This window comes from Sceloporus undulatus, chromosome 4 (genome assembly GCF_019175285.1).
Source record: "Sceloporus undulatus isolate JIND9_A2432 ecotype Alabama chromosome 4, SceUnd_v1.1, whole genome shotgun sequence".
Classification (NCBI taxonomy): Eukaryota; Metazoa; Chordata; class Lepidosauria; order Squamata; family Phrynosomatidae; genus Sceloporus; species Sceloporus undulatus.
The window spans coordinates 42,784,108-42,797,882 of record NC_056525.1 but is presented as its reverse complement, the minus strand read 5'-3'; the positions used below and the strand labels follow the sequence as shown (position 1 = coordinate 42,797,882).

Here is a 13,775-nt window from a genome sequence, read left to right as displayed (position 1 = left end):
GGAAAATTTAGGGAGATTGGTGGCAAGCTAGGGAGGGAGGACCTTCTGAAGGACCCATTTGCCAAAGGCAGCTTCTGAAGAGACAAGCTTGTTACAGTGCCTAGTGAATGTTTAGGGATTTTTCCATGCTGCTGCCCTGCAGATTTCCCCAAGAGGACCATTAGTGAAAAATATTGCAGAGATAGCAGCTGATATGGTGAAATAGACATGCAGTGGTTTAATGTTTGAGAAAATTCTGACCACCATCTTGAGGGGGAGAGAGGCAGGCCAGCAACAACAGGCCTCACCTGGAAAGACAAAGAGCCCTCCTTCCAACCACCATCTTGAGGGGGAGACAGGCAGGCCAGCAACAACAGGCCTCAACTGATGGCTTTGACTGCTTTGTACATGGTTTTTGAGGATTTTTGTTCAATTGTATGAGATCGCTGATGTCACTATTGATATATTGTATTGCTTTGTGCTATAGCATGTGACATGTAGCTTGTATGTTGTGAACCTCTCTGATCTGCAGGAAAAGCGGTATACAAATAAAAATTATTATTATTATTATTATTATTATTATTATTATTATTATTACCCATCTAGGCTGTGGGGGGAAGGGAGTCTCTTCTTTGCCCCAAAAGGCTGGGCTTGATTTCTTGGGGCCTAGGTGGAAAGCAGCATCTGGTCTATGTTGGCATAAAGTATCAGAAGTTTCTGGACCTAGAGAAGGCATAAAAGGGATGAAGAGAGTTTGCTGTATGGATTTTAATTACTTCTCGAGACAGTCGGAACTATGTGGCATGACTTAGAAGTAAGGTTGCCATAACTGTCAACCTCCAAACTGGGACAAATGTTAAAAAGTAGGAAAAATATAGGACAAAATTTAGCCCCAAATGTAGGATATATTTTTTAAATGAAAGGCACGCGAACAACTAAAAAAAATGTAATAATTTTAAAAAGCATTAATATAAACGCATGTTTCTTAGGCATGCTCAGAATGGAGGACATTTTCATCATCATAATTATCAAAAATTAAGTAAAGGGCCGTTTCCTTCCTTCCCCTAACCCACTGTGGCCTAGGCTGGAAATGGCGCAATGTGGTGCCAGGAAAGGACCCTTACCCCTACCCCTGGCCCAGAGGCCTACCCTCAGTGGTCCTCCTCCTCCGCATTGGTTGTCAGCCGCCGGCCCACGCGGGGCCTAAATAGCAGAGAAGCTCCTCCTCTTGAGGCTGACTGGCCAGTGGGGGCAGACTGGAGCTGGAACAGCCCCACCCCCTGCCAGCAGTCACAGGACTAAATACAGAGAAGCTCCGCCTCCTCCTTGAGGCTGGCTAATGGCAGACTGGGGCTGGAAACAGCCCCATCCCCGCTGTTCTGCTATTGGCCAGCCAGCCAGCCTCAAGGGGAGGAGCTCCTCTTTTTTAGCCGTGCATGCAAGCTGCCACTGGCTGCTGCCTGGGCAAGTGTCGCGGGCGGCATGCCTGCATGCAGGAGGAGGTGGGTGGCCAGCTGCCCGCATGAGCAGGCTGGGCCCAGAGGCCGGGCCCAAACCCAGTAATTGACAGCAACTGGGACGGGACCGTCCCGGTACCCCAAAAAACGGGACAGTCCCGCCTACTGGCGGGATATGTCAATCCTATTTGGAAGAGACTTGTGCACCTTGGATATGGGAGTCTGAGAAAATATCCCTATAGATTTCTGCATCAAATGGTTCACTGCAGGGGAAGAGATATGAAAGAGAAGGAAATAAAGTGAAAGAAAGTTAAAGAAGAAGGGCCCTTTTTTGTATTTTGTAAGGAAAAACAGCAGAGAAGAAAGCTTGTAGCTCCACAACATTAGACATATTATAACAAATAGTACTTGTAGAGCTTGGCTTCTAATTCATAGGTATTTATGTGAAATGATAGGATTCCTTAGAGCTCTCTGCAGCTATGCAAAATTTCATGATTTATATATTTTTATTTTTTGCTTTATACGGAGTGTCTGTTTTAAATCCAAGATGCACTCTGAATATGCCAACTGCTACATTGCATTGTGATGGAAGGAGAGATCAAAAAGGATGAGTTTGGGACTGCGTACTGCCCAGCAGCAATGTGGCCAGAATTTGTGATCTAGTAATAGTGATCTTATTTGGAAGATGTGGTATTCCTTTTACAACTCAGAAGTGGCTCCCCATTTTCTTTCTCTCATGTAATTCAGGAAGATCAAGCCTCAACCATACCAAGTAATTCCAGTCCTGATGAGCCAGCAATTACTACCTCAAGTCAACAAACAGTTCCAGCCACTAATATTGAGGAAGAGAACATTGTTCCAAACAAGAGTCTTCTAGACTGGCTAAGACAGCAGTCTGACTATACTCTTGAAATCCCTGGTTTTGGCACAGTAAGTAGAAATAAAAAATACTATCTTGCATATGCCTGTTCGGGATTAGCTTCCACTTATATTTCACATTTACTCTCATCAGAATTTTTCAGAAAAGCCTAAACAAAGGAGGCAGCGCTGTAAGGATCCTAGTAAATTGGATATAAATTCTCTCACAGGAGAGGAGCGAGTGCCTGTAGTCCATAAGAGTACAGGACGGCGGGTAAGTAGAAGCATTTACTCTACTTGCATTTAAAGTAATTTGCTGTTTATGTTAATTCTAAACAAACTGTGCATATGTAAAAAGCATCACTTGAGTTAGGGCTGGAACAAACGGACAGCTTCAGCTGGCTTCAAGCTGGGTTGGGGGCATGGCATTTGTATGCGTCACACCCCCAAGTTGCCCAGAAGTTGCACCAGTGATTATACGCTGGATGGCTTCGGGGCAACTTGGGGACATGGCATTTAGACACCACACGCACTGGAGCCAGTGAAAAGCTGGCTCCAGAGGCAAAGGGGTGGCTTTTCTCAACCCCAAATAGGAGTTGATTTTTTCTGCTCCTATTTGAGGATAGAAGTTAGCTTGATTGGGGCCATGGCCCCAATCCAGCCTTAAATGGGACAGCTCCAAGACGCCCCATTGGGGCTGTCTGTTTCACCCCTAACATGAGCATAAACTACTCTCCTACCAAGAAATCTCCTTACAGGGAAAAAATCAATCCTGTTGTTTTAAACTGCAAACATTTCTCATAAGCAGATAGATGAGTAATAAAGGATTGTCATCTGTTATCAGAAATGGCAGTTTAGAACTTCCTTACTAACAAATTGATTTTAAAAGCTGGAAGTCTGCAGCTTGTTGCATCCTATGGAAAGTTGTAGCTTTTACTTTTTAAAGTCAATTTTAGTGTTATTTAAAAACTTCCTGTTTGTTCCTTATAAGAATTAAATGTGTGTAATCTGGGTTAGAATAACTCACTCCTTTCTTACAGCACTCTTAAATCCACTTTAGCCCATGAGGATAAAAAAAGGCAGGTAAAGATTCTCCGGTGCAATATCTTGCTACAGAAGGTTTGCAGCTGCAGCTGCTTTCCTCTTAACTGCAGAGGGAATTTTCCTGTTATGATCAGTCTGAAGTGCCTTTACTTTCAGGAATCCTGTGATCAAGCAACACATTGGAAAAATATGTCCCACCCCCTATTTCAACAGTGTATAGGGGTTTCCCCATCTCCTCCAGTTTCCCCATCACCTCCTTCCACAGTGAGGGGGATATCCAGGTTTGAGTAATGCTGGCACTTCATCTGTTACTAAATGTGCTGAGGGAGACAGATCATGGTGCATGAGCTTCTTCTGAGTTTCTGATAGATGCTTCTGAGAAAACCAACATGACTAGCTGAATGATTCTATTTTAGATGTGCACTTTTAGAAGATGTATGCATCTTCTGAAGCAGGTATGGAGACGAAACCAAGGAAAAGTGAACAATCACTCACTCACTCACTCACTCACTCTCCTTCACCTTTGTCCTCTTCCAGCACTCTCTTGTGCATGTTTACTTAGAAATAAGCCCCATACCTATTTATTTAGACTTAACATGGTATATTACAATGGGGGAAGGGAAGGAGAGGGGGTATCCACTCTCCATTTAGCCTAGCCAACTGTTCTATATTTTAGCACCCACCCCCCAAAAGAAACCCTAAAAATTTTAAGCAACAACAGAAGTGCTCCTCTTAGCAATTAGCCAGTGTTGAAAATGAGCTTCACACTAGTTATAGTTGACCACTCCTGTCTTAAACACAATCTCTCTTATTTTTTGCCTGTTGTCAACTTAACATGTTTTTCCGTCATAGTTTTCTCCAAGCTGAATTGGCTATTGTTCTCCTACTTTGTTGACTAAATCTTGAAATAATGCTAAAGGAGATGTAACTGAGCAGATCTTAGGGTAACAAGTGTTATTGTGCACATTTTGTACTTTTTAAACTAGACTGAGCAAGTTGATGATATGTATTGGATAAGGTAGCATATTCTTCATATATTGTGATCATAGTTATTGAGAAGTAATTCGTAATGACATACATCTTTATCTTTAATACAAATGACTAGAAGCATTGTTTAAAAAAAATTGTGGAAATTAACTCTCCCTGATCTTTAATCATGTATATGCAGCTTTGTATTTTCTGCAACCAATGTGATCCTTAAACTTGCATTTTAAAGTTAGGAGGAGCCATGGCACCAGCATTGAAGGAACTGCCAAGGTGGCTTGACGCAAACATGGAATATGCAGTTGCAGCAGATTGGTCTGACATTGTTAAGCTTTCAGTAAGTTTTTGGAGAAATCTCTTCTACCATTTTCCCTCCCCCCACCTTTTTTTTTTAAGTATTCCTTCTGTATCCCTTTTCCAGATGAGTTTTACTGAACTGGTGGCAAAACTAGATTATACAACTGTAGGACTAATCATTAGCAGCCAGATTTCATTTCTGTGAACAATTGGGCAAAATATCATTCAGAATAAATCCCGAAGCTTTTTGTTGCTGTGTAATTTCTGACTTACAAGGACTCTGTCATGGGTTTTCTTGGCAAGATTTGTTCAGAGTATGTGACTTGCCCAAGGTCACCAGTGGTTTTTTTTTTTCTGAGCAGGGGTATTTGAACCCCTGGATTAGTACTCCTTCAGAATCCTAATCCGATATTCAAACCACTATCATATGCAAGTTTCCTCTGAAGTCTTACTGTATTTGTGAAATACTTCTCAGTGCACATGTTTATTATGACGGTACTGTACATTTGTTAAAATGGACCAAACATATTTGGTTAATTGGAGTGCAAACTTTACCTACAAAATCCAGGGACACATTTTGTTACAAAATTATGTGGTGTTCTTGTTGTTGTACTCCACATTCATCTTGATTTTTAATAACAGAGAATAAGATGTGGGAATTGATTCTGTGGATTGACAGAGCAGAATTCACGTGACTGAAATCTTTAAAATGGTAATAACATTTGGAATTTTGTTTTGTTCCTTACATTTTCAGGGTTTTTTACCTGAAAGCAAATTTAATCGTATTCTCACTGAGCCTGTACTCCGAGATGCAGGGCCCCGAAGGAGAGGAAGAAGGCCAAGAAGTGAAGTGTTTAAATCTCCAGGCATAGTAGCAGATGTTTCTTCTGGAATGGGACCATTATTCATGAATGGACTTATTGCTGGAATGGATTTAGTAGGACTTCAGAATATCAGGAGCATGCAAGGCATTCCTTTAACTGGGCTGGTTGGGTTTCCAGCTGGATTCGCAGCAGTACCAGCTGGGGAGGATGTCAAAAACACTCTGAGTATGTTGCCAATGATGCTGCCAGGAATGGCTGCAGTACCACAAATGTTTGGAGTTGGAGGAATTCTCAATCCATCAATGACAACTACTTGTACTTCACCTGCTTCAGCTTCATTAGCAAACACAGCTAAAAGTGGTACTTCACATGCAGACAAAGATGCTGAAGACAAACAAAGTGGCCAAAGTGCAAAACCAGAAACTATTTCTGAAGATAAGTCAAGTCCTGGTTCATTTTCTGATCAGTCTGAACCTGCAATAACTACCAGTAGTCCTGTAGCTTTTAACCCATTTCTTATTCCAGGAATGTCATCTGGATTGCTCTATCCCTCAATGTTTCTTTCTCCTGGTATTGGCATGGCATTGTCAGGCCTTCAGCAAACCAGACACTCAGAAGCAACAAATGTAGAAAACCAGAAACGAAAAAGAAAGAAAACTAAAGGGGAATCAGGAAATCCAGAACCAGAAACTCTTTCATTGTCTGACAAGGAACATGCAAACAATCAAAACTGTACAGAACAAACATCATACGTGTCAGCAGAGAATGAATGCAATGTACCAGCAGAGGAGGAGGAAGAAGAGTTAAAAGAAGTTAAAGATATCAATTAGAACATTTCTTTCTTTCTGAAAACAATAATGTTGTGGCTTGTAAATTCTCATCACGTAAATAATCTGTTATTGCCCTTTGTCCCCATTTGACCTTCATACAAACCTGTGTTTCTATAGGTAATATAACCTACCTAAGTTCCAGTAAGAAAACTATGGTGGCATGTTAATAGTTGCAGGGTCTTGCCATAGAGATAAGCATTGTTCTATCATTAGTAGGGAAGGTGCAGAATTCTTGTTCATTTGTCCAGATGTTCCTCCCTTTCTTCTCCCAAACAGTAGTAAATAAGTATTTGGTCATTCTCAAACTGCTTGTTTGTTTGAAGAGGGGAAAATCTGAGTAAAAGAAAGTGCTTCTGTTATGATGGAAACAAAGAAAAACACAAGAAAGGGTAGATGTTTTTACTATGACACTGAATTTAAAAAACTTGTATTTTGGGGTAAAAAGCACAGTTATAGTAAGTGCTAATGTGTATTTTTTGATTTAAAGTATTTCCCTATTTTATCATGGTTACTAGAATAGTAGTATAGACAAAAGTATATAATTAACGATTGAAAATGCATATATTCATTTCTTTTTTAAAAGGCATTAATAGTAGATATATAATTTTCTCCTGTTCACACTACAATGTTTTGGAAACAGACTGCTGTAAGTCGACAAGATTATCTGAACTTTTATATTTCTAAAACCAAATTATGTTTTATGTTGATGGTGCATTTCAGTTGTCCTTCTTTGATTCTTAGGCCATTTCCAGCTCCTGCTGAAATACTGACGCACATCTTGCATGACTTGGGGGACAGTATTTGGGGGAGGGAGTGCAGTTGACAGGAAGGGGCTTCAGACTACCTTTTTTTTCCATCTTGATATCATTGATTTTTCACAAAGAATTTTTTTCTTGTGAAGAACAAATAATGGATTCTAATTTTTTTATGTAGGAACTGGATCTGAATTTTATCAATTCTTATCCTTCTCTGAGAAATGTTTTTGAAAACAATTTAAAAAGCTGTAGAATGGGCTTTTTCATTTTAGGTGGCCTTTGGCAAAGAGTGTTGACTGATTCAAAGCTTGAGTTTATCATCCATTTCTAGTATTAGACTGTGAAAACATTTTTGCTCTTTGTTCCATTTCTCTTGATCCCTTTCATTGTTAAATGGTATTTCCTAGCCTCTGCATATATTTTGTGTAAATGTTTTTAATGGATCTTTTGAAAAACATACTAATAGGTTTCCAAAGCCCAGTGTCTTGAAACATGCTCCACAAGCAATTCTTATGTAATTTTTTTTTATTCCCACTCCTATTTTATTTTTCGTTTACTTGGGCTTGTTCTAATTTGCAACTCATGGTTCGAGACTTGAAAAAAAAAACACTTTGTGGTGCGATGTTTAAATGGCTGACCATTAGAGGGGTGTGGGAGTGTATACTATTATTCAGTTTCACATTTGGTTTGTTACAATTTACTGTATTTTTTACTTTTTTCTGTTACAGTTTTGCTAATTTATCAAATGGTCCAAATGTTTTGACATAACTATTTCAGTTTGCATTATTTATTTATGATGCGTTTTTCATTGTCTTTTATACATTTGGAATTATAAAGTATGTACATGTTAAAATTAGCATCTCAAAGAAGTCTGTTACCCACAGAATGAGTCTCTTATGTTGCAGTGAATTCTCATTTTTGGGGTACACATCAGTTTCAATGATTTATACAATTGGCTATATTATTGCAAAAAAAGATATATGAATGGATGTCATATGCCTGTTTAATACCACCTTGTAGCATAGATACTGTATTGCTGTTGACAGATTTCTTAGAAATGCTGCTATCTCTGTTTAACATTTTGTTCAGTTTTGCCTCCAGTGGAAGCAGAGAGGTTTTTTTCAGCTGTTAAATCCAAAATCAATATAATTTATTTATGTAAAAAAAAATCACTTGATATATTTTTGAACCTCTTAAGTACTAACTTTTTATTTAGCAGAAGAACATGTACTTGCCCTAAATCCTTAAAATACAAATGCTATAAAACTTCATATATCTTGAAAGCCTTACTCTGAATGGATGCAGATCTCTCTCTGAAATCTATATGTAATATATAAATAAGGATTACCTGCCAGGGCTTTGCTTGTAAGGAACAGGGTTGAGAATGAAATTTAGTTTGTCAGCTTGTTCTATGTTCTTTGTTCTTTCTTATTTAACGTGTGTGTGTGTGTGTGTGTCTGAATATGTAGGATTCTGTTTGACTTTTAATGTGTGATCCGTTGGCAGTGATGAAGCTGTTATGGCTTATTTACAGTGAGACATAAATGGCTTTTTAAACCATAGCCATCTTCAAAAACAATTGCAAATTTCACACTTAATTCATAAACACACAAACATAGATGCTTCATCAACTATGCTATTAAAATAAAATTGTCTGTGTTTGTAAACATGGATAAATAGATTTAAAAATCAGATTTTTAATTTTTTAATTTAGTGCCTGTACTATGCGTTTTTAAAACTTCCACAGAGCCTTGCAAAAGATGTAAATACTTTTTTCTAGGAAATATATTTCTGATTGTTTTGCTTGACTTGCAACTAAACATGATTTGCCTGTTTCTCAGCATGAGCACTGTTTTGGCCTGTAGCTTACCTTTTTTCCCTATTACTATACCTTTTACCCAAGAAGTCCCTGCTGTATAAACTATGCATCAGTTTAGAGCTGGATAGCAGACTGAATAATTGCACTGTATGTACATACTCCAAGAAACCAAACTGCAGTACTGTTTAAGCCATTCCAAATATCAGATAGTCTTTTCAATTTTTTTTTAATGTCTTACTTTTTTCCAACACTGGGAAACAAATATAGCATTCTGTTCCATATTACTTAACTACCATTGTCTTTAATCAATCCAAGTTATACAGCTAGAAATGTTCCCTGCTCCAAAGTCAGCAGATTCTTTAAGGAGATTCATGTTACAATAATAATCTAGTACTTTACACGCATCATAAGGTAAATTTGCTGACATATAGTCAGACTTCTGTATTTGTGGGGGACCATTCTGGACCCACCCACCCCTGTGGATAGGAAAATCCATGCGGGCTCAAGTCCCATCGAAAGTAGTGGCAGCATGATGTGTGCACACCTGCTAGTGTGGTTGCGTGCACACACACTGCCATTAACCAAAATGGGGGCTTGCTGTCCATGGATGGCTAAATCTGTGGATGGTAAGTCCGTTGATAAGGAGGATGGACTGTATTTAATTAGCAAAATTAAACATGTAAGGGCAGTCTTTGAGACTCTGAGAATATCAATGTAATATTTGCTGCAACATTAGGCTTCTGAAAATTACTGTTAACATTCTTTAAGAGGACATCCTTGTGCTCTTGTGTGAATATTCTAGTGACCACAAATGCCATTATTACTTAAATTTGCTACTCTTATTTACAGATAGACTAGCAATATCATTCAGCATCAATTTCCAGGCTATTCATATAATTATTGGGGGGGCCACAGACTGACCAGTATACAAGGACCTAAATTCTATAGGCTTTGGACATAGAATATTTTGCTATGCAGTGTTCTATTGAAACATAAAACTTTTAGGAAATTCTGTTTCAGCATACAGATGTTTATACATTGTAAACAGGTTTTAATGTCCAGAAACAATTGTAATGATATAATATATCAATCATCCTCAGTGTTTACAACAATGTGGATTGTCTCTTCTCTGGTAAATGTCCTTTCATTTCAGGAGGTAGGAGAATATTTCTTTCAGGCAGGACAAGATTAAGGATTAGAAGCAGGGACATTGGCCAGCATAGGAAGGAGACATCCTACTAGGCTGCCCATGCTCTGTTATTTTAAGTATTAATTTTTATTCAACTGTAGTACCACAAATCAAGAACTGTACCATTGTCTTTGCTGCCATCACAGAAAAATAATCTCAGAAAGAGAAATTTATTTCTATACTCAATACATTCTCTTCTGGATAATTTTTTTTAAAAAAAAAAGCATTCCTTAGTCCATCCCCAACCATGCCACAGAGTTACAGTAATTTATGGGTAATTTTCATCTATAGATCATATTTCCTGAGAAAGTATATATAAAAGAGAAGGCAGACAACCAAATAATTTCCTCCAGAAGGGCACTATGACAATATGCTAGGATTTAGTAATTTTGGGGGTCATGATACTGAATTCTAAATGTGCTGAGGGTATTTTAGAATCATAGAGTCATAGAATCGTAGAGTTGGAAGAGACCACAAGGTCCATCCAGCCCCAACCCCTGCCATGCAGGAACTCTCAATCAAAGCATCCCTGACAGATGGCTATCCAGCCTCTGCTTAAAGACCTCGAAAGGAGGAGACTCCCCTACACTCTGAGGGAGTTTGTTCCATTGTCAAACAGCCCTTACTGTCAGGAAGTTCCTCCTGAAGTGGAATCTCTTTTCCTGCAGCTTGCATCCATTGTTCCGGGTCCTAGTCTCTGGAGCAGCAGAAAACAAGCTTGCTCCCTCCTCAATATGACATCCCCTCAAATATTTAAACAGGCATATCATATCACCTCTTAACCTTCTCTTCTCCAGGCTAAACATCCCCAGCTCCCTAAGTCGTTCTTCATAGGCCATGGTTTCCAGACCCTTCACCATTTTAGTCACCCCTCCTTTGGACATGCTCAAATTTCTCAATGTCCTTTTTGAATTGTGGTGCCCAGAACTGGACACAATATTCCAGGTGGGGCCTGACCAGAGCAGAATATAGTGGCACTATTACTTCTCTTGCTCTAAACAGTATACTTTTATTGATGCAGCCTAAAATTGCATTGGCATTGTTAGCTGCTGCATCACACAGTTGACTCATGTTCAACTTGTGGTCTACTTGGACTCCTAGATCCCTTTCACACGTAGTCTCGTTCAGCCAGGTGTCCCCAATCCTATATCTCTGTATTTTATTTTTCTGCCCTAAGTGCAGTACCTTACATTTCTCCATGTTGAAATTCATTTTGTTAGCTTTGGCCCAGTTTTCCAATCTATCAAGGTCATTTTGAATCTTGATCCTGTCCTTTGGAGTATTAGCTACTCCTCCTAATTTGGTGTCATCTGCAAAGTTGATAAGTATGTCCCTAATTCTGTCATCCAAGTCATTGATAAAAATTTTGAATAGCACTGGGCCCAGAAAGCCCTTTTCTGACCTCAGTGAGGTTTCCAATGTGTTGAGAGTTAGAGTCTACTTATTTTTTCTGACCTCAGTGAGAATTCTAGCATCCCTACATAGGGGATCAACCTGATGATAATTAGAGCACATCCCTTCAGCTTTGTTGCACTTTGGTTCAGTGGAAATTGGCATTGGGTTTTGTTTTGGTTTTGTTTGTTTGTTTGTTTGTTTGTTTGTTTGTTTTTGTGGTTCCCATATATGACATTGGCTAGGAAAAATAACTCAGTGAAATATAATATTTGCTTTTGTCCTGACATATGTTTGTTAAAACAAAACCTGCACATGGCAAGTGACTAGAATTTTGGAGAATTAACGTTTCAAGTGAAAATGCTACTCATTGTGTAAATTCTGCAACAAAACATGACTGAGGAAAGAAAAATGTGTATGAGGTTTAGTTGTCATTTTGACTGCCTGGCTAGGGTAAATCTAAAGCAAATTTTCTGCAAGGACCTAGCCTGAAGAATATTTTAAACAAGCTCTGTAGCTTTTGTGGGCATCTCCAGGGCACATAATAATCTGGTTCATACATCCCAGGTAAGTTGGAGATGACTACTTTCAGAAATGGTAATTGTTCAGTGACATGATGCTTAATTGTTCCTGCACTGGATATATCTTTAAAAAACAGGTGTTCATGATTGTGTTTAGCAATCAAATGAATTATCTTATACATGCTGTTAGTGCATTAAGAGTTTGGAGAGCACAGTGAAATACAAATAAACAGAGCAACTGATGATCAGGTACTGTGGTGCAGAAATCTCTTGAAATAAAGTGTAGAAATTCCACATTTCCCTGAAGACCAAGGCTGTCAAAAATATATTATTGTGCCCCCATCATACTTCTTTCATTAGTGCCTGATCACTTTTTGCATAAAGCCTACCTGTTTAATTAAATCCATGGTGTCTTCAGATGACCAGTGAGAGTTTCTTTTGGATGTAAGCAATCCTTGGTGGGAGATTATTTCAAAAATAAGCATCCTGTATTTACAGTGCTACAGAGCCAGTTTTCAAAAACCTAACAGTGAAACCAAAAAGTGTGTGAGATCTGTAATACGAGCAGTAAGGCATAGTGTGAAAATCAAAGTATAAAAGAACATGCAGTGGTTCTGCTGAAGATGAATTGTAGCTATCCTAAGATATGTAAGAGTGTACAGAATTGAAAACTAGCCCTGCCTTCCTGTTGCTCCATGGCTGCTTATGTAGTGGTATAAGCTTATCGGGAATGAAACCCTCCTCTATGCACTCAGCTCAGGTTAAAACAAGATGGCACATGGTATCTCTAAAAAGCTCTTGTGGTACAGGTTGAGTCTCCCTTACCTGAAATGCTTGAGACCAGAGGTGTTTTGGATTTCAAATGTTTTTAGATTTTGGAATATTTGCATATACATAAGATATCTTGGAGATAGGACCCAAATCTAAATGTTTGTACACCTTATACACATAGCGTGAAAGTAATTTTATGTACAACATTTTAAATTTATGCATGAAACAAAATTATGTACACTGAACCTTCAGCAAAGGTGAACAATTTTGGAATTCAGGATAAGGGAGACACAACCTATATATTTTTCCTAGGGTCAAAAAGGATAAGTATTTTAGTAGACAATGGCTGGAGAGCCATAGTGGTTTAGTGATTTGAATGTTGGACTGCAACTGGAGATCAGGGTTCAGTTCCCTGCTTAGCCATGGAAACCCACTGGGTGACCTTAGGTAAGTCTCACTCTCAGTCCCAGAAAACCCCATGATAGATTTGCCTTTTGGATCACCATAAACTGGATCACTGTGATGTATGTAGACTAATGGATGTGCGTGTCCATTATTTTAATACCATGCTGAATTGAATCGGGGGGGGGGGGGGGTCACTTAGTTATTCAAACAATGGGGAGGTCTTTGCCATATGTAGGTGAAGAATTCAAATCCTTGAAAGAAATACTAATTTTATACTTCTCTGATGCTGCTATTCCTAAACACTTTAAAAAAGACACTTAGGCTGGGGGACAGGGTTACAGAATTTCCCGTTGAAATGAAGAAATTAACTGATTTTCCATTCCTTCTAATGCCTTAGACAATCTTTCTCTGGATTAGGCTGTTTATACTGATGCTACTCAAAATGCTTCTTCACCAGGGCCAGTCTGAATGTCCAGGAAACTGTAGACACAATAATATGGTATCAGTCCCTGGTATATAGAAGAGAGGGCAGACCATCAAATGAGACAGTAGTGTCAGCCAGTACTACAGTTGCTTGCCCTCCTCTTTGTATTGTGTGTGACAAAATGAGTGTTGAACTGTATGACTGGAGACCAAGGTTTGAATCCCTT

General features: G+C 38.8%; 1 protein-coding gene across 1 annotated transcript in view; it reads left to right on the top strand.

The window, feature by feature from the left end:
* The window catches only part of CHD6 (chromodomain helicase DNA binding protein 6), a 54,905-nt gene extending 44,661 nt beyond the window's left edge, over nt 1-10,244 (top strand). Inside the window, exons 29-32 of the mRNA XM_042461968.1 lie at nt 2,184-2,366; nt 2,449-2,568; nt 4,555-4,659; nt 5,374-10,244. Of these exons, the coding sequence (XP_042317902.1) occupies nt 2,184-2,366; nt 2,449-2,568; nt 4,555-4,659; nt 5,374-6,273 (1,308 nt within the window). The 3' untranslated portion in view covers nt 6,274-10,244. The remainder of the gene's footprint in view (nt 1-2,183; nt 2,367-2,448; nt 2,569-4,554; nt 4,660-5,373) is intronic.
* The last annotated feature ends 3,531 nt before the right edge of the window (nt 10,245-13,775 follow it).